The sequence below is a fragment of the Oncorhynchus mykiss genome, chromosome 32 (assembly GCF_013265735.2).
Source record: "Oncorhynchus mykiss isolate Arlee chromosome 32, USDA_OmykA_1.1, whole genome shotgun sequence".
NCBI classification, from domain to species: domain Eukaryota; kingdom Metazoa; phylum Chordata; class Actinopteri; order Salmoniformes; family Salmonidae; genus Oncorhynchus; species Oncorhynchus mykiss.
This window is the reverse complement of record NC_050572.1, coordinates 24,044,038-24,065,546: the sequence shown is the minus strand read 5'-3', so window position 1 is coordinate 24,065,546 and position 21,509 is coordinate 24,044,038. Positions and strand designations below refer to the sequence as shown.

Here is a 21,509-nt window from a genome sequence, read left to right as displayed (position 1 = left end):
TTATTTGAGTTCCCTCCCCCAAAGAGAAAGAGAAAAAAATAGGGGCGACACTGACTAAATCGATTTTTGTTTCCTAGAACATTCTCGTGATTGCAGATAAATATATGAAAGCACGATCCGTATACCGTTCGTTCAATATCCGAATTTAAACAACAAATACGGATACCATTTGTATCAGTGGATATGATCATGCACAGACTGAAAATGTGTCAATTATAGCCTACTAGCGCACATACATACTCGCAGTCTCGTCATCAGATGTATCAGACATGGCAAAATTCAGACAAACTGCTTGGTAACATTCCATGCATGAGTATAGGAGGTACCTGATAAACCATGAGTTCACCTGCCTATAAAACTCACTCCCACCGCTATGTGCTCTTACTCTTGTCAATCCATGCTTCTATGCGTTATCCACAATCAGAGGAGAATATTTGTGTTAAACATTTTTACGTGAACAGGTAAGCCCGTTTTCTTCCAGTAAAAATTACCAACGATAATATCAAAATATTTAAATATCAAAATGTTGCAAAATGTGTTATTGTAACTTTAAAAGTAACAGTAACTTTGATTGAGAGTCATTATTACAATCCTTTATTTTAAATACATCCCCACTTGTAAAGGGATCTTGAACATGATAGCACAATCAACGTCAGTTGTATATTGTATATAGCATATTTGCAAATTATTTTTGACAGGTTGGAATTAACAAGTGTTTGTTCACCTGCCCTAACTCACTTATTTTTTTGTATCACTCACAGGGTTTGGTCTGAAAGAGGGGAATTATGATCACTCTTTCACTGGTACCCTTTGTGTCTGGGCTGTGTATAGGATTTCTGTCTATTCAATACTTTGTTTACTCAGACACCAGCACTGCAAAACCAGCTGTTTTCTCACTGGGTAACTCCAGTGGAGTTCATAATGACAAAAGGGTTCCAAGACACATGCACTCAGGTAATTGACTTCTGAATATCCATTCACTGCATTTTATTTGTGGCTTTCTTAATCCCAATATTGTAGTAAAATGTTATTCATCAAAAACGAATGTAATGTAAACAAATGTGTTTTGAGGTTTTCTCTACTTGCTATGACGATGTAAGGTCTAAGTAGAAAGCTTTTTTTGTGTGTGTGAGAGAATCTTCTAACATCTGTGATTCCTGAAATAATTCTGGTTCCAAGATGCCAGTGGATAAGAGCACAGTGCTGGGAACACTACTGTTCGGGGTTTGATTCCTGCATAGGCCATATGCAGTTGTTTCAATGACAACCAAATACTTTGGATAAAGTACAGTTTCCCAAACTCGGTCCTGGCCCCCCAACAAAAAAACGTGGGTGCCCTATCACTACACAGCTGATTCAAATACAGTGCCTTCAGAAAGTATTCACACCCCTTGACTTTTTCCACATTTTGTTGTGTTACAGCCTGATTTAAAATTGATTAAATTGAGATTTTGTGTCACTGCCCTACACACAATACCCCATAATGTCACAGTGGAATTATGCTTTTGGGCATTTTTACAAATGTATAAAAAATGAAAAGCTGAAATGTCTTGAAAAGTTTAAATGTGCTTAAGAAGTCACAAAATAAATTAATGGACTCACTCTGTGTGCAATGTGTTTAACATGATTTTTGGTACCTCAGTCGAGAAGTGAAGTTCAAACATAGATTCAACCACAAAGGCCTGGGAGGTTTTCCAATGCCTATCAAAGAAGGAAAACCCACCTATTGGTAGATGGGTAAAAACTAAAATCTGACATTGAATATCCCTTTGAGCATCGAGAAGTTATTAATTACACTTTGGATGGTGTATCAATACACCCAGTCACTACAAAGATTGCCAGAGATGAAGGAAACCGCTAAATGCTGGAATATTGCTGTGGAGACTTGCTTCCATTAAGCCACAAGAGAATTAGTGAGGTCAGGAACTGATATTGGGCGATTAGAACTGGTTCACAGTCTGCGTTCCAATTTATCCCATAGGCGTTAGATGGAGTTGAGGTCAGGGCTCTGTGCAGGCCAGTCAAGTTCTTCCATACTGATCTGGACAAATAATTTCTGTATGGACCTCGCTTTGTTCACAGGGGCAATGTCATGCTGAAACAGGAAAGGGCCTTTCCCAAACTGTTGCCACAAAGTTGAAAGCACAGAATAATTTAGATTGTCATTGTACAGAATATACATATAGGTAAGGATAAAGTGACTAGTCAACAAGATAGATAATAGACACGTAGATCCCCTGAACGCAGCTCACTCTCCAGATCCCAATCACCTGAATTCTGATCACCTGTTCACACACCTGCATGTCATTATCACACACTATTTAGTTCAGTTCTTTGCACCCCATAATTGAGAGGTATTGATCGTTTTCTGACACACTTCTAGTTGGAGTGCTGGTTTTACTGTAATTTAATCCTCCCATGTATGATAGTTTTGGCCTGCCTCACTAAAAATGCCTTTTGCCTATTCCCTGCCTGTACCTAAGCCTATCGGATTTCCTGTGATCAACCTACTGCCTGATAGGTATGACGTTACTAGCCTTTTCCCTGCCTGTATTGTTGCCTTTTCGGACCCCCTGTGTATGACCTTCTACCTTCCCCTGGGCCCAGCTACCTGCCTCCTCCTGTGGTCCTTTACAAATAAACACCTGCTGTGCCCTGCGCTTGAAACCAGCTCTCTGTCTCCCATCATGTTCATGACAACAGCAGCGTATGTGATGGGTCAAAAGAGTTGCAAAAAGGGTCAATGCATATAGTTAAGTAGTTTACCAATAGCTACCCGGACTAACTATTTAGCAGTCTTATGGGGGTAGAAGCTGTTCAGGGTCCTGTTGCTTGCATACTTTGTGCATTGGTACAGCATGCCATGCAGTAGCAGAGAGAACAGTTTAGACTCTTTAGGGCCTTCCTCTGACACCACCTGGTACAGAGGTCCTGGATGGCAAGGAGCTTGGCCCCAGTGATGTACTGGGCTGTACACACTACCTTCTGTAGCGCCTTGTCGTCAGATGCCAAGCAGTTGCCATACCAAGCTGTGATGCAGCCAGTCAAGATGCTCTCAATGGTGCAGCTGTATACCTTTTAGAGGTTCTGAGGGCCCATGCCAAATCTTTTTAGCCTCCTGAGGGGGAAGATGTGTTGTCATGCCCTCTTCATGACTGTGTTGGTGTGTGTGAACCATGATAATTCCTTAGTGATGTGGACATAGAGGAATTTGAAGCTCTCAACCTGCTCCACTTACAGCCCCGTCAATGTGGATGGGTGCGTGCTTAGTCCTCTGTTTCCTGTAGTCCACGATCAGCTCCTTTGTCTTGCTGATGTTGAGGGAGAGGTTGTTGTCTTGGCATCACACTGCTAGGTCTCTGACCTCTTCCCTGTAGGCTGGCTCATCGTCGTTGGTGATCCGGCCTACCACCGTTGTGTCGTCAACAAACTTAATGATGGTGTTGAAATTGTGCGCGGCCACGCAGACGTGGGCGAACAGGGAGTACAGGAGGTGTCTAAGCACGCACCCCAGGACCAAGTTTGGGACACCATGTGCTAATTGACCACACTTTTTATTCATTATTTTTAAATGATCTCTTTCAGATGAGGACAGGAGTGTTGCAGCCAACCTGTCCCAAAATGTACGAGTACTGTGTTGGATCATGACTGGGCCTAAGAACCTGGAGTCCAGAACCAAACACATCCGGGCCACCTGGGGCAAACGATGCAACAAAGTCCTCTACATGAGCTCAGTGGAGACAGAATTCCCCACGGTGGGGCTCAATGTAACTGAGGGACGAGACCAGCTCTACTGGAAGACCATCAGAGCCTTCCAGTACATCTACCAACACCACCGCAACGACTACGACTGGGTCCTCAAAGCCGACGATGACACATTCATGGTCATCGAAAACCTCCGACACACATTGTCTAAACAGGACCCCGAGAAGCCTGTATACTTTGGGAGAAGGTTCCGCCCGTTCGTCCAGCAGGGTTACATGAGTGGTGGAGCCGGCTATGTCCTCAGTAAAGAAGCCGTCAGAAGGTTCATCAAGGGATTCGACACTGGGAAATGTTCCCACTTCTCCACCATAGAAGACATGGCTCTAGGGAAGTGTATGGAGACTATGGGTGTGGAGCCGGGGGACTCCAGAGATGTGAAGGGAAGGCAGACGTTTCATCCCTACCCACCAGACATGTACCTGATCAAAGAGCCCCCCAGAAAACGGCCCTGGTATCTCTTATACGACCACTACAAACCAAGAGAGGTAAGCATAGCCTAACCCTAATGAGGTGGACACTTACATCAAGTATGATCATACATATCACTCTATTCAATTATATGTCAAGCTCTGTGTGTGGGTGTGATACTCCCTCAATCATGTGTAATGTATATTGAGAGGTGTCATAGATGCTTTGGGTTTGGCATTCAAAGTGTTTTATGATTGAGTAGCTACAGTAAATATTTACTCATGGATTTGTACTTATTATAAGTAAGTAGCCAAGGTTTGTGCGAGCAGGAAAGGCTCATAAGACAAGAGCCTATATTTTGTTACTGTATCGTGAGGCAGCTTGATGATGTCTGTTATATAAACACTTGTATAATGTTTTATACAGGCTTAATACAGCATTTGGTATACTACCTAAACCAGCCTTTCTTAAAGTATGGTCGCGACGTGTCAGTGTAAATGTATAATTATTGATTAGGCCAAGTGCATCTGCGCTCTCTGCTTAGCAGCGGTCCCTGCTCAGTTTGGCAGCTGCGCGAGTGTGAGAGGGAGATGCCCGTCTGCTTCCCGTTTTACCGGATCTTTTTTTCTGCAGTTTTCTTGAAGATCACTCCGCGACCCACCCGATGCAGCGCTGTCGTTCAGGCAGCGGATGATGCGCTGTTAGCCATGGATTTGTCATTCCAAATCACTAATCGCTGTTATCAAATGGATTGATGCTAGCCACAAGTTCTGACTGAGCTCAATTGTCATGAAACACTTATACAGCGATGAGTTTCTCTCTCTTTCATACAAACTTATAACGAGGAGCGCCCACAATGTGTTTTGCGTGTGGAAGTGCTTAGTAATGAGTCTCTCATGACGAACAAATTAATAAAACGACACGTCCTGACCAAACATCCACAGCTCATGGATGTGATCAATCCGTTTATTCCAGTTCAGAATTAAAATGATTTCTTGTATTTTAACAGCAACAGTTCCAACCTAGACAGATATGTAAGAGTGTTTTTAATGGGGGAAAATTAACATTAATATATATTTATATGGATATTTAATTTCATTGTTATTTGTTTTTGTCTATATTGCATTTGTTTTAGGCATAAGTGCAATGAAATGTACTGATATTTATATATAGTTGCATATTTGTCTATGCTTGGGTCCCAGGAAAACACAGAATTTCTCATTTGGGTCCCAGGCTGAAAACGTTGAAGAACCCCTGACCTAAACGACTATTAATATACTAATCAGACTGTCGTTCTTCTTTCCCTCAGGGCCCAGAATGTTGTTCAGATCACATCGTATCATTTCACTACATCTACCCTTTAGAGATGTACACGCTGGAATACTTCACCTATCATCTACGGCCCTATGGATACAAGTACAGGTACAACCCTGATGCTGTAGCAGCTGAAATTGAGAGTAACACCACCACACCTGTCTCTGCTTAATACAGAGATATCACAGACGGACTACTGCACTGAAGAAAGAACTTATTACTGTGTCATGTTTAAATGTCGAAACAACAGCCTGACATTGCCACTTTCTTTGGTAAGCTGAGCAATGAGACTGAGGAAATGGAACCACTCTCAAATTCACTGACATTGTAGTTTTAAACATATTTTGAAGCTATACATTGTTTGTTTGCATAGACAACAAATACATGAACAATAGAGTAATATAGTTTTTTTGTGACAGGGGGAGACAGTTGTACTAAGTTGAGTTCTTTCTGTTGATAATTTCACATTTCCTTTTTTAATTTTGTAAAGGTATAATGTAAAAATATATATTTTCTTCAGTCAAGTGTATATTTTTTACAACTTACAGTAAAACAGAGGATAACATAATATTTTATTAAAATTCAAATAGAAGTATGTACTTAATGTGTTCTCCAGATTTCTGGAGGTCTAGTGAAATATTAAATTCAGATTGTTAGTCCAAATGTAATCTTTAGCTAAGTTCAGTACACAACAGATAATTTTATGTCATGAAACTCCTGACCTGTGAGAATCTGTTCAGTGTTTTTGGTTTGGAAGTTAAGGTGTCTTTTAATGGACCATTATTTGAAGCAACACAATGAGTAAAAACAAGGGTGTGTGAAAATATAAAAAATATAAAGAGGTTGAATATTTGTACAGTACAGGGGGTAGTTCACAGACTACATAAAGAACACAATAGAGAAATAGAGTATACAGGTCCTCTCTGGAGCATCAGTGTAGCAGTGCTGTTGTTCACCTGATCTTTGGTCAAACTGTAACTGATAGAGAGGATGTGTCCCGATTCTCCACCCTTATCCCAAAGTATGCACTTACACACTCCACATCCTTGGGAGAGTTGGGATGCAGCCATAGATAGACAGGAGCCCATGTCCTCAGTGCATCCCTCTGACACCAACATTGGGAAATGTGCAGGCGTTGCACAAGGCCCAACTCTCTTTCAACAAAGCACAACTGTCTGTTACTTGCGAGAACTGGTTGTGAGAACTGGTTTTGTAACATTATGATGTAATCTGAACAAGGAAACAGATCTGAGCCTACCATGGACGAAACATTTATAGTGGGTGTATGGAATGTGTGAAGAAATCCATGTACAGATAAGATAAACAGCAGCGTACTCTCCAGGGCTGTGCCAAGATACACAGTTTAACACAGACTGTCATCAACCTCAAGCTAATTTCAAGCTATTAAGTTCTGGTAGTTATTTTATCAATGTATTTAGGCCTATGTTATTTGCATGGATTCCATGTTGTATTGACTGCTATGAGTGTCAGTGTAAATAAAACTCAACTAGAACCATATACTAGGCAGTCTAGCATCTAGTCTTGAACTTGATCTAGAGTCTTGAACTTGATCTAGAACCACATAGTGGGCAGCCTCATGAAGTCGTCAATCAGGTACACATGCTCCTCATCTGGGCCAGAGGTGATAGCAATCATGTCAGCCTGGAATTCTGCGTACAGCGGGTCTTTCTTATTTACCACTCTGATGACAAACAGGCCTGGAACAGCTGGTTGGCTCTCAAGATGGCACTACCCATAAAGGTGCCCTCGCCCAGGTATAGCATCTTCCTCACAGCAGTCAGAGAAATAACACAGACAGACAGACAGACAGACATACCAGTGGATGAATGTGTGAGTGTAATTAACATCAGACAGAAAAAGGATACAGCAGAATGAACACAGGTCTGCTTCAAGAATGTCTAGACATTAGCTCAGAAGGCTAACACAGTTGTGGCATGCAGGAAACGCTGGATTTGAACCCAGTCTGCAACAGGTACTCATCTGCTTCAATACTACTGACCTTAACATCGTTCTGGCTGGACTGCTGCTTCACATTGACCACCACCATGTCCAAATGACTGTAGAGGATCACACTGATCCTGCTGGCCTCACAGTTCACAGACACACGGTCAATCAGAGCGTTCACAAAGTCCTTGACCACCTCAAAGTTCTCCGGTCCAACGCTCTCTGAGCTGTCAATCACAAACGCCAGCTCTAGAGGACTCTCTCTGCACTTCAGACCACAGCCTGAGAACAAACAGAAAGAGTGTCTTTATCGATCAATCAAGTGTATTTTAAAAGTCATTTTTACATCAACAGTTGTCACAAAGTGTTTTACAGTAACCTGGCCTAGAACCCAAAGAGCAAACAGAAGAACATTTAATATATTCATTTTGATCTATTTAGAAAAGGATAGTCCAGCAATAGTAACAATTGCCACTGTTTTCCAGGGAGCTCTTGGCACAGTTCCTTAGAAGGAAGATCCGTCAGCTAACTGTAAGTCAATAGTGTTTATGTTCTGTACACATCCATTCACAGTCAATGAGCTGTTTTAACTCACCACAAATGTCCCTGATCATTTTGATGACATCCTCTCTCTGTGGGAGGAAGAAGAAAACGTTATTAAGATATAAAAATATGGTTGAGAGACTTAACAAAGGTGCCATTATGAAACAGTATGCATTTTGTGCTCTACTCACTGTCAGGCCAGGTTCCCCCTTCTCACCAGATTTCCCCTGCAAGTTTGGACACAGGTTAGCAATCAACATATAAATGAACCATGAAATAAGTTATTTTATAACCATGATGGGACCAGAAGACTATCATACCATGTGTCCTACAGACCCTGGCTCTCCAAATTCTCCCTTCCACCCACAGTCTCCACCAATCCCCCTGTGTACAGTAATATGACAGTAATGTTAAGCACATCAACAAGAACATTTATAGTGAACAGCAAATGGTTGTGTGTGTCCATGTCGTCATTGAACCGGTCTGTGTGTGTTTGTTTGGCAGTTACAGTCCTGTGTGGCTCAGGTTGTTGGTTCAATTCCCGCAGGGATAAAACATGTTGGCTAAGTTTGTACCTTTTCTCCTGGAAAGCCATCCCCTGGAGGCCCCCGAGGGCCCATTGGCTCCTGGAACCCAGGCTCCCCCTGAAGGTCACAAGAAGACCAGACTAATGATTAGCATGGTTAATCACGGCTACTGTTATAACAGCTCACAACACTGTATACAGTGGCACACAGAATATTGTGCCACGTCAGTGTGATAGTACCAAAACCAATTTCCCTCTGAACATACAGATAACTGGGGCGGCAGGTAGCCTAGTGGTTAGAGCGTTGGACCAGTAACCGAAAGGTTGCTAGTTTGACATCCCTGAGCTGACAAGGTAAAAATCTGTCGTTCTACCCCTGAACAAGGCAATTAACCCACTGTTCCTAGGCCGTCATTGTAAATAAGAATTTGTTCTTAACTAACTTGCCTAGTTACATAAAGGTAAAATAAAATGATGATCATTATCGCACACCCCACCATGCCAGTCCAGTATGATAATATGCCCCTACCTTGGGCTCCTGGGATACCTGGTGGACCTGGCTGGCCCACAGAACCCTGCAAAAAACACAAACATTAGTTCAGTTCCACATGACAATTTTCAAAAAGAAAATAATTTGACCTTTTTTAAAGGGGCACTGGTATTGAAAAGAAACAAGAGATGTTGACAATATGTGTCTGCAAACAGATCTACAACAAATGAAGGGTCTATGCCAGGGTGTAGGAGCTAGGGGTGGGCGCTAGAGGTAGGAGCTAGGAGCTAGGCGTAGGAGCCAGGGGTAGGGGCTAGGGAAGGGTTGCGGCTTGGCTGGGTCGTGTTTCGGAGTTCGCACGGCTCTCGACCTTCGCCTCTCCCAAGTTCTTATGGGAGTTGCAGCGATGGGACAAGACTAACGACCACGAAATGTTCTGCTTTTCATCGGCAGGTTTTCTTATCATGGTCCTTAATTTATAAGCATAATTTTTCTCTACACAGATATTATATATGGAATAATCGGGATATATTGTATAAAAATACTTCTTTGTTTTTAGAATATTGCTTCTGAAATAATATCCTATTGGTGAGCCAACTGGTAAATGCAGAGGGTCTTTTACTCAGTTATAAAGAATTCTTATCACTTTACAAGGTCCCTGTAACACCTAAAGATTTTGCAATTGTTTTAGATGCCATTCCCTCAGGTGTTGCTATGTTATTCAGGAACATGTCAAGACCTGGCCCTCAGAGCCTACCTTCTATTGACCCTGTTGACTCATCAGTAGGAAAGATTTGTTTCTCTTTTGGTCCATTCAACAACAGAGCGATACGAACCTTGTTTCAGCAGGATGTTGTATGTCCTTATGTCATGCCTTATTGGAATGGATTTATTGATAATATCTGTTGGAAAAAAGTTTGGATGTTGCCACACACATACCTACTTGTTAACAAAATGAAGGAAGTTTCCTTTAAAATTATTCATAAATATTATCCTGTCAACCATTATATGAAGAAGTTTAAGGAAAGCATCAACTCAAATTTCTCCTTTTGTAATGACCACCCAGAAACAGTGTTGCATCTTTTTTGGCATTGTATTCATGCAAGAAAACTGTGGCAAGACATTAGTAGATTTATAATTGAACACATTTATGATGATCTTACACTATTGCGGAGAGATGTACTGCTTGGATTCTTTATCTATGATAGAAGTAAGCTGAAACATTTTTATGTAATTCATTTCATTATTCTTTTGGCCAAATTTCATATTCACAAAAGTAAATTCACAAACAAATAAACACATTTTCTTACCTCACAAAAAGAAATTGAACTCTATTTTAAGACAATTAAATACTCTACTAACAAAAAAGCTGTTAGAATAATGAGTGTATGTATGTCCCTTAAGGTCCTTCTGTAATGTGATATTGTACCGCCTAGCCCAATTGTCCATTGTATATTATTTATATATACTTGTGTTCCCACATGTACTTCCTGTATTGATTTGTTAATAAAAAACAGAATAAAAAAGATGCGGTGTGGACTTGTCATTCCCAATCGTCATCACTCACCGCTGTTATCAAATGGATTGATGCTAGCCACAAGTTCTGACTGAGCTCAATTGTCATGAAACACATATACAGCGATGAGTTTCTCTCTCTTTCATACAAACTTATAACGAGGAGCCCCCACAATGTGTTTTGCGTGTGGAAGTGCTTAGTAATGAGTCTCTCATGACGAACAAATTAATAAAACGACACGTCCTGACCAAACATCCACAGCTCATGGATGTGATCAATCCGTTTATTCCAGTTCAGAATGAAAATTATTTCTTGTATTTTAACAGCAACAGTTCCAACCTAGACAGATATGTAAGAGTGTTTTTAATGGGGGAAAATTAACATTAATATATATTTATATGGATATTTAATTGTTATTTGTTTTTGTCTATATTGAATTTGTTTTAGGCATAAGTGCAATGAAATGTACTGATATTTATATATAGTTGCATATTTTTCTATGCTTGGGTCCCAGGAAAACACAGAATTTCTCATTTGGGTCCCAGGCTGAAAACGTTGAAGAACCCCTGACCTAAACGACTATTAATATACTAATCAGACTGTCGTTCTTCTTTCCCCCAGGGCCCAGAATGTTGTTCAGATCACATCGTATCATTTCACTACATCTACCCTTTAGAGATGTACACGCTGGAATACTTCACCTATCATCTACGGCCCTATGGATACAAGTACAGGTACAACCCTGATGCTGTAGCAGCTGAAATTGAGAGTAACACCACCACACCTGTCTCTGCTTAACACAGATATATCACAGACGGACTACTGCACTGAAGAAAGAACTTATTACTGTGTCATGTTTAAATGCCGAAACAACAGCCTGACATTGCCACTCTCTTTGGTAAGCTGAGCAATGAGACTGAGGAAATGGAACCACTCTCAAATTCACTGACATTGTAGTTTTAAACATATTTTGAAGCTATACATTATTTACATAGACAACAAATACATGAACAATAGAGTAATATAGTTTTTTTGTGACAGGGGGAGACAGTTGTACTAAGTTGAGTTCTTTCTGTTGATAGTTTCACATTTCCTTTTTTAATTTTGTAAAGGTATAATGTAAAAATATATATTTTCTTCAGTCAAGTGTATATTTTTTACAACTTACAGTAAAACAGAGGATAACATAATATTTTATTAAAATTCAAATAGAAGTATGTACTTAATGTGTTCTCCAGATTTCTGGAGGTCTAGTGAAATATTAAATTCAGATTGTTAGTCCAAATGTAATCTTTAGCTAAGTTCAGTACACAACAGATAATTTTATGTCATGAAACTCCTGACCTGTGAGAATCTGTTCAGTGTTTTTGGTTTGGAAGTTAAGGTGTCTTTTAATGGACCATTATTTGAAGCAACACAATGAGTAAAAACAAGGGTGTGTGAAAATATAAAAAATATAAAGAGGTTGAATATTTGTACAGTACAGGGGGTAGTTCACAGACTACATAAAGAACACAATAGAGAAATAGAGTATACAGGTCCTCTCTGGAGCATCAGTGTAGCAGTGCTGTTGTTCACCTGATCTTTGGTCAAACTGTAACTGATAGAGAGGATGTGTCCCGATTCTCCACCCTTATCCCAAAGTATGCACTTACACACTCCACATCCTTGGGAGAGTTGGGATGCAGCCATAGATAGACAGCAGCCCATGTCCTCAGTGCATCCCTCTGACATCAACATTGGGAAATGTGCAGGCTTTGCACAAGGCCCAACTCTCTTTCAACAAAGCACAACTGTCTGTTACTTGGAGAACTGGTTGTGAGAACTGGTTTTGTAACATTATGATGTAATCTGAACAAGGAAACAGATCTGAGCCTACCATGGACGAAACATTTATAGTGGATGTATGGAATGTGTGAAGAAATCCATGTACAGATAAGATAAACAGCAGCGTACTCTCCAGGGCTGTGCAAAGATACACAGTTTAACACAGACTGTCATCAACCTCAAGCTAATTTCAAGCTATCAAATTATTAAATAGTCATCCAGGGAATGTCAAAATATAACTTTTTCCCAAATGAATGCCAGACTTTGATGACAAAGTTTGATGATAAAATTTTCCCACGTAGGACCGCTGCGCCACCTTCCGGTTCAAGTGAGTACAACAATGTGAGTCCAGAAAATGATATGTATACTGTAGCTAAGAAAGTAAGACAAAGTGTATGTTGTGTAGTAAGCTGTTATTAGCCCATGTGCTTCACCTTAATAATTTGGTCTATTTACCCCTCTTAATTTTGTCTACTGTTCTGACTTGGTGGTGCACATGTAGCCTATAACCTGTTTTGAGAAATGCAATCATCAAATATTGTAAGAGCTTTCATTGTTTGCTTATATGCCCCCTTTATTTATCCGACTGTTCTAACTTGGAGTACAGGGAGAACACTGTAAGAACGGCCCATGTTCTCAATTCTGTTGCTGTCCATTTCAAAAGTGCTGAACAAATAGTTATATTGACTACATCCGTCGCAGCTCGCTCATTAATGTCTTAATCGAAATTACGGATTGCCTCTTATCCGCTTGTCGTCCTCTTGTGCCATAGTTTTTACATCTCAATTGTCAGTAGAAACCACATTTCTTTAAGCAAGTCAGCCGCATCAGCTACGTTTCTTTTAAAGGCAGTAAATAAGGCTGAATGAACTATTTTGCTGCCAGACAAGGCTCCGCTGATAGCCAGGTGTAGCAGTGGTAAGGTGTTGGGACTGCTCAAATCAAATCAAATTTTATTGGTCACATACACGTGTTTAGCAGATGTTATTGCTGGTGTAGCGAAATGCTTGTGCTTCTAGTTCCGAAAGTGCAGCAATATCTAACAAGTAATATCTATCAATTTCACAACATATACCCAATACAAACAAATCTAAGTAGAGGAATGGAATTCAGAATATATAAATACGTGGACGAGCAATCTCAGAGCGGCATAGCCTAAGATACAGTAGAATAGTATAGAATGCAGTATATACTGTACACGAGGAGTAATGCAAGAAATGTAAACATTATTAAAGTGACATTACTAAAGTGACTAGTTTTCCATTTATTAAAGAGGTCAATGATTTCAAGTCTGTGTATATAGGCAGCAGCCTCTCTGTGCTAGTGATGGCTATTTAACAGTCTGACGGCCTTGAGATAGAAGCTGTTAGTCTCTCTGTCCCCGGGGTGAACAGGCAGTGGCTCGGGTGGTTGCTGTCCTTGATGATCCTTTTGGCCTTCCTGTGACATCGGGTGCTGTAGGTGTCAAAGGAGGGCAGGTAGTTTGCCCCCGGTGATGCGTTGCGCAGACCGAACCACCCTCTGGAGAGGTCTGCGGTTGTGGGCGGTACAGTTGCCATACCAGGCGGTAATACATTCCGACAGGATGCTCTCATTTGTGCATCTGTAAAAGTTTGTGAAGGTTTTAGGTGACAAGCCACATTTCTTCAGCCTCCTGAGGTTGAAGTGGCACTGTTGCGCCTTATTCACCATATTGTCTGTGTGGGTGGAGCATTTCAGTTTGTCAGTGATGTGTACGCTGAGGAACTTAAAACTTTCCACCTTCTCCACTGCTGTCCTTTCGATGTGGATAGGGGGGTGCTCCCTCTGCGTTTTCCTGAAGTCCACGATCATCTCCTTCATTTTGTTGACGTTGAGCGAGAGGTTATTTTACTGGCCCCACACTCCCAGAGCCCTCACCTCCTCCCTGTAGGCTGTCTCGTAGTTGTTGGTAATCAATGCTGTTGGGACCAAACTAACAGTTTGTGGGCACCGTTCGTCACCGTTATCGTGCAATTAATGTATTTTTTTGTGTTGTATTGCGTAGTGGCTTTGCTGGCATGCATCCCAACATAGATTTTTCCCCAACCAAGATTTCCATGCTAAAATCACCACTGGTTATTTATTTGTATTTATTTTTATTTCACCTTTATTTAACCAGGTAGGCAAGTTGAGAACAAGTTCTCATTTACAATTGCGACCTGGCCAAGATAAAGCAAAGCAGTTCGACACATACAACGACACAGAGTTACACATGGAGTAAAACAAACATACAGTCAATAATACAGTATAAACAGGTCTATATACGATGTGAGCAAATGAGGTGAGATAAGGGAGGTAAAGGCAAAAAAAGGCCATGGTGGAAAAGTAAATACAATATAGCAAGTAAAACACTGGAATGGTAGATTTGCAAAGGAAGAATGTGCAAAGTAGAAATAAAAATAATGGGGTGCAAAGGAGCAAAATAAATAAATAAATGAAATACAGTAGGGAAAGAGGTAGTTGTTTGGGCTAAATTATAGGTGGGCTATGTACAGGTGCAGTAATCTGTGAGCTGCTCTGACAGTTGGTGCTTAAAGCTAGTGAGGGAGATAAGTGTTATGTCTAGTCTATGATACCAGGCTGTAAAATGCAGTGAAGGAAAACAGTGTTTGCTGGCTTCTTGTCAATGCTTCTGGGAACCCTGGCGGAAACAGTGCACATATTTGGAATATTGGGCAGGCGTTTGCATAGAAGGCCTGATTGAAAATGTAGATAGGCACAACTCACACTTCCTTGATGTCAATGGGAGACTTTCTTAAAAATGTTGTGTGAAGATCTCAAGTCCGAAAACCACCCAGACTGAAAAAGTTGAAGAATTCCAAGTGGCCTTCCACACATGTAACTTGACTAAGAACCTCAGATGACACTCATAACAGCCATATAATCGAACCCTAAACTTAGCCCCTAGAATTCCCTTCAAAAAACACTTAAAACCAAACCCAGGCATAAATCCTAATGCCTCCTCTATTAAAGATGACCCGCCTTAAACCCTAACGTTCTCTAACATCTACAGCAGGGATGGGCAACTTTGATGGGGGTGGGGGCCACTAAAAATCTGAACTCATCATAAGGGGCCCCAGTGGCTCGTGGGTCTGTGTACCCACATCCATACCCCTCCAACTTGCGAGTAAAACATTTTAGCGGCCACCTCGTAATAGCGAAGGTGGAAAAAATCAGTTTTAAAGCTAATTTACTGCAATTCTGCACATTTTGCCATGGGTTGAAGGCAAATGTTTGCAGTTTTTAACATGATAGCTGATGATCAATGGGCCCCACCCCGGTCGGTAATTCGACCATGCTTACTACAAGTTTAGATAGCTGGCCACTACACTAACTTACCAACCTTATGACATGGGCTAATTGAGTGACTGGTGACGCACAACCAAATTTCCAAATTGCACCTTGTGTATTCTATTATTCTAACTATCAACAGTAAGTTGAGACTCTGAGTTTTTGGGGGGGGAAATTGGTCCGCGGGCCTATAAAAGGGGACTCCAGTCTATAATTCTCCACAGCAGTTGTGACCAACCAGCAGTTAACCCTAACATTTCCCATATTACCTGCTCAGGTAGCCAGCCTATAACTAGGACCTGGACAAATTCTTGACCACTTTGGTCGTCATTGTCAAAAGATTCACTGCAGAAGTCATAGAAAGGACCCAGTTCCACGAGAGTGCAGTGGACCACACTTTAAGGGTATAAGATGCTATTTGGGACACCCAACCCTGTCTGGATTCTCTGAAAGCCTACTACTGTGTTTAAGCTTCTGTTATCAATACAGGTGCCATTCATAACTTATCATATTTCATTATGACGCATAATATTGCTTGGAATTGCCTTTTGAAGGTATAGCAACAGTCAGGGAGTCTAGTTGTAGTAGATATATATTGACTTTGTGTTCAGGAAATGTTTATTCAGCACGCCTGACGTATAAGGCATGTTCAATATTTTGTCACCCGGGAGAGGGTGACTGGTAAACTCACTCAATTAAGTTGTGTAAGGCCCAGCACAATATTTGTCCATCCTGTACTTCAAAGGTAGACTATTCAGGATATCCTCTCTTGTATTGCTTAAGTTTGAGTTAATCAGTATGACTCTTATACTGGAAGCAGACAATGCTGTGTTTAATGTAGGTGTATGCAGGTAGGCCAGAACTACCAAAGGTTTCTATAGGACTGTGGGGGGTTGTCTGGGTAAACATTCTAGATCCCAAACCTTCAAAAATAGAACTCTACCTTTTCTCCAGGAATTCCTTTCCCAGGCACCCTCTGTCCCTCGCAGTCCCGGCAAACCAATCTCACCCTGTTTCAAGACACAAAGAAAATGCAGACAATAAACAAGTTATGTAATAACTATTTCAAATGTCTGGGGCCTAATGAACTTTGACCTCTAAATTAACTTTGACACCTTGCGTACCTTAGGTTCGACCCCTCCATCTTCCCCAAGTATACCAGGTATCCCAGAGGATCCGTCAGGTCCTGGTTCACCCTGGAAACGACCACAGATCAGACACACACCTCCACATTCAACACCTGCTCATCTCAGCTGTATATTGTATGCTGCATTGGAGACCTTTGCCATCCACTCACCTTTGGCCCTGGCTCCACGACTTCTCTCTCTCCCTGTGTGTTCCGTGCTGCCCTGGGAAGCCCTGGTCACCCTGTAGAGAAGACAACTGAATCAGTCCCTGATTAGAGGACCTGGACCCTCTCTTTCAAAAATTATCCGCCACAATTGTTGCAACCCCTATTACTAGCCTGTTCAACCTCTCTTTCGTATCATCTGAAAACCCCAAAGATTGGAAAGCTGCCGCGGTCAGGAAAACCCATCAATCCTGGGAACCCTGGGGCTCTTGTGTTTCCCTGGAGGTCAGAAGTTAGAGGATCAGGGGATAAGAGGTAATCCCTTAGTGCAGGGGTTCCCAAACATTTTTTGCGTCGGGACCCCATTTATGATAGCAATCTCATCAAGGACCCTGTCATAATATCAGAACACAACTCCTACTACAGTGTGATAAAAATGGCATTCAAGAGGTTTTACTATGACTTCTGCAGTGCATGGCCGGACTTATCAAGTCTCAGTCCCCGGGACTGAACATTTAAAAGGCATCAGAGAGACCATTTTCACATTGTAAAGCACATTTCCTGCTATTCTACAAATTTAGACTTGGGGCAGAGAGACAATTCTGTCGACGGACTTACCCCACTTTGAGAACTTACCCCACTTTGAGAACTCTTGCCCTACTGTACTCCATGTTTTCATGACCATCATCACCATAGACACACAGCACTTCAATACCTCACATCTTGAGGTGGTTTAGGTTAAGGTCAGGGTTAGGGTCAACATACCTTGTCACCTTTGAACCTTGAACCCATGTCATCCTGAAACACATAAGACACTGAGACATTATCTAGGTACATACTTCACTGTATGAGTATGAGAATACTCCAGTACATGTCATATCTCACATACAGCATAGCGTACACATACAGTACATATCCAAGCTAGACTAATCAGTGGGTGGAACAGCTAGTGATGGTGTCTCACCTTAGGCCCTGGTAGATCCTCTCCTGGGAACCCTTGTGTTAGGCCTATGGGACTCCCAATCACGGCCAGTCTGGATCTTAAATACTTTGAGCCCAGGTGACTCCAATGACTAAACAGAATACTACTATGTTACTGTATGGATGTATGAATCTTATTATAATCATAATACTGAATGTGTGTAGTTTTCGTCCAGAATTAGAAGGACTGTCTGTTCCTTGTTAGAAACGAATGGAGCTATCGTCAGACTGGCTGGAATGCTGTGTTCCTTACGGGACATCTTATCTCTACACAGGGAGAGGAGAGACCCTGGGCTAGTAGTAAATTATTTAACAGGTGGTGGACGATGTGGGAAGGCTTGTGAACTATACTGCCATTGTATCGGAGTGGAGGAAGGATAGCTTAAAACCTATGACATCATTTTTAGTTTATAACCTGTTGTAAATTGTACCATGATCAGTACTCTCGAGAATAAACGCTTTTGATTGAATTTGAGACAGGTCTCTGTCTATTTTATGCAAATAAGTATCTTACAAATTCTTATAAATGGGCAGAGTGTTTTAACTGAATTGGTTGATAATCATATAGGAATCTAATTCCTTTAACAATTGGTCCTTCGAGCCGGATCTAAATACCTGTCCCTGTCATCTGAAGGTAATAAGCCGAGAACCGTGCACGGACGTCCCGTATAACAAAGTCCTGTCCCCTGACATTGAGGCTCTATACACCCCAGACCGATAGGGACGGTGACTAGATCCAACGAACATTGCTTTTCCCAGTCAGTGACAAGGTCAGTAGCCTTTATTCTCGAATTTGGGGGGAACGATGAAAGTTATCTTTGAATTAATGTTCTACATTTTTTTTTAATTGATCAATTATAGGAGCTTCATTACTCCAAACAGATTAACAAGGTTTTGTATGACCAATATACACAGGGTTTTGTATACACAGTAGGAATAGGTCAGCGAAGACCTACGGTCAGGTGCGCTACCAGAAATAAACTAAACTTAATAACAGAGGTCCGTTTGCCCGAGTTATTAAGCCGGGATACTAAATGGGTGTTGTTAGGTAGGACGGATGGCTTGTACGAATAACAACTAACAGGATAGTTTAAGGTATATATAACATTTTAAGGTATAGGGGGCAGCATTTTCACTTTTGGATAAATAGCGCGCCCAATTTCAACTTCCTGCTACTCATGCCAGGAATATAAGATATGCATATTATTAGTAGATGTGGATAGGAAACACTCTGAAGTTTCTAAAACTATTTTAATCATGTCTGTGAGTATAACAGAACTTATGTAGCAGGCAAAACCCTGAGGACTAACTTTTTTTTGCCTCTGACTGCTCCCTCAGTTGTCTTTGCCAAGGGATATTTGATAGGAACCATTTTTCAGTTCCTACCACTTCCACTGGATGTCACCAGTCTTTGGAATTTGGTTGAGGTTATTTATTTGTGCAACGAAGAATAAGAACATCCTGGAACAACGTTACACTATTGAGAGTTGCGCAAGACGTAAAAAGGAGCATGGTTTGTTTACTTGCTGTATTGAATACAGATTGCCCCGTCTACAATTTGATCGATTATTAACTCCTCGCCAATAGTGAAAGGCTTCTTGGCCTTTAGCAATACGGCTAGCCACTAAGTATGACGCTCTCAGTGCAGCCACGTTTGTTGATGTGGTGGCTTTCAAGACTTACTTCTGTCCTTCATGTTCACGTTTTCTTCGCTCAAAGAATTTAACAGGTTTGTCTTTAAGTGTAGGGTGCTTGGTTTAGATGTGCCAAAGCAGATTTGAGGGCTTCATTGCCTCGTTAGATAGCCTATCTCCACATACTACGCACAGGGGGCTTGGAACATGCAAGTCACCTGACACAATAAAGCCATATTTTAGGTAGAACATCATATTTTCTATTGAATGAGGCAAAAAAAAATTTGCAGTCTCGGACACCGCTGTCTGCATTACCAACAACGTCGTTGGGCCTTTTATCTCCCTTACACCTTCTGAAGAAGCTCTCCAGCTATGTTTGTTTGTTTTTATTCATGTCAGCTAACATAGTACAAAGTTGTCGGGCAACACAGCTCACGCAGACCGTGATGAACTCGCTGCGCACGTATTACTCAAGTTCAAAGTCTGTAAACTGTTGTGGGCCTGACAGAGATATTAGAGTGGTGAGAAAGAGACCAACAGACTGCACCAAGTTCAATGTAATTACTGCACAAATAGCCTATAATTGTATAGAATTATTATTTTACCCAAAAAAATAAAGAAAAATAATAATATTTATCCTTTCCGTGTGGCACGGTAGCGAATGTCCGCGGCCCGGTGGTTTGGGACCGCTGCTATAGACTACAATATTATGCAACGCTAGTGTTGATGATATAGAACAACATTTCTTTATTGCCGTTTACATTTTGTGCTACTGCACCCTTTAAGCCAGTGGTACCGGTCGATCTAGATTTCATGTGTCTGAAGGTACAAATCAAGTGCACTAAATGCCGACCGCTGGCTAATCGGATGGCTAAGATTACTGTGTCCGCATTAACATAGCAGGCGTAAAAGAAAGGTACAGCAAAGTTGATACTGTGAGATTTCAAAACATTTAAAACCATGACTAGAGAGAAACTGTCAGAGACTGTTTATAAAAGTGAGTTTATGTTTAAGTACTTATTCAGCACTGTCAACACTTTTTATTCAACACTTTTATAAGCCATAAAATGTGCATTCTTCCTACTTCCTACTTCTTCCTACCTACCAACTGTAATGAAGGAGTAGGAAAGTGTATCATGAATTTGTGCATGAGGCGACTCGAGTTTCGCCATCAGCTGGAAGACAGTGTCAGTGGAGGAAAGGGAGAGCGGAGGGACGTTGAGAGGTGGACCCTGTGACTGACCATCAGTATCATGTTTTTAAATGGTCTGAACAACAATACATGTGAGCGGTAGATCTCGGCTTGCATTTTGACTCAGAAAAGCTTGGTGACCACCGCTTTAAGCTCACCTGAGAAAAATTACAAACTGACGAAAATGTATAACAATACAAGGTTCATTTAACAGTAAAATAAGACTAAATGCATTTCAAAATGTAAGCTGTGAATGCCTGAAATCTATTATATTGTAGAAGTTAACCAAATGATGCTGCTATTGTGTGACTGTGACATACAGGCTCAATAACTACCATGAAAAATATTTCCAATTGGTAAGAAATAGTCATTAATGCCCATGACATGTGCTATCCTGTGCATATATATGCACATGAATATTTTAATTGTACATAAAGTATGATCTGAGAAGATACAAAACATATCTGAAAAATGTGTTTATCTGGGGTGGTGACCCTCAACACCAACGTTTTTTTACAGCTTTGAAAGTGGTCACTAGTGGGTACTTACACAGCTGTCAATGACCTAATAATAAAATATCTGAATGGCTTAAAATAAAAACGGTCATGGATATGACAACCAGATAAATGGGTTGAACCCAAAGATTCACGTGGGCTTAATGGCTACGTGGGCTTAATAGATACGCTGCATGTACTACAATACTGATGATCAATAACATATGTTCATTGCGTGCTGTGCTAAAATC

At 41.1% G+C, this 21,509-nt stretch overlaps 2 protein-coding genes across 4 annotated transcripts; one reads left to right on the top strand and one right to left on the bottom strand.

The window, feature by feature from the left end:
- The first annotated feature begins 121 nt into the window (after positions 1-121).
- Positions 122-6,140, top strand: LOC110488134 (glycoprotein-N-acetylgalactosamine 3-beta-galactosyltransferase 1-like). 2 transcript variants are annotated; one of them, XM_021560170.2, is made up of 4 exons: positions 122-461; positions 762-954; positions 3,586-4,250; positions 5,483-6,137. In XM_021560170.2, the coding sequence occupies exons 2-4, from the start codon at positions 786-788 to the stop codon at positions 5,657-5,659; spliced, it is 1,011 nt and encodes a 336-aa protein (XP_021415845.2). In that variant the 5' UTR covers positions 122-461; positions 762-785; the 3' UTR covers positions 5,660-6,137. The 2 variants fall into 2 exon arrangements, with proteins under 2 accessions (XP_021415845.2, XP_036826953.1); XM_036971058.1 differs by lacking the exons at positions 122-461; positions 762-954 and adding an exon at positions 2,276-2,521 and having other exon boundaries at positions 5,483-6,140.
- Positions 6,141-6,229: 89 nt separating this feature from the next.
- Positions 6,230-21,107, bottom strand: LOC110488137 (collagen alpha-1(XXVIII) chain). 2 transcript variants are annotated; one of them, XM_036971060.1, is made up of 12 exons: positions 17,922-21,107; positions 16,964-17,755; positions 16,791-16,862; positions 16,610-16,676; positions 9,848-9,913; positions 9,051-9,096; positions 8,571-8,639; positions 8,316-8,379; positions 8,187-8,222; positions 8,048-8,084; positions 7,508-7,734; positions 6,230-7,271 (listed from the first exon to the last, which is right to left on the bottom strand). In XM_036971060.1, the coding sequence occupies exons 7-12, from the start codon at positions 8,588-8,590 to the stop codon at positions 7,182-7,184; spliced, it is 474 nt and encodes a 157-aa protein (XP_036826955.1). In that variant the 5' UTR covers positions 8,591-8,639; positions 9,051-9,096; positions 9,848-9,913; positions 16,610-16,676; positions 16,791-16,862; positions 16,964-17,755; positions 17,922-21,107; the 3' UTR covers positions 6,230-7,181. The 2 variants fall into 2 exon arrangements, with proteins under 2 accessions (XP_036826955.1, XP_036826954.1); XM_036971059.1 differs by lacking the exons at positions 9,848-9,913; positions 16,610-16,676; positions 16,791-16,862; positions 16,964-17,755; positions 17,922-21,107 and having other exon boundaries at positions 9,051-9,442.
- Positions 21,108-21,509: the final 402 nt, after the last annotated feature.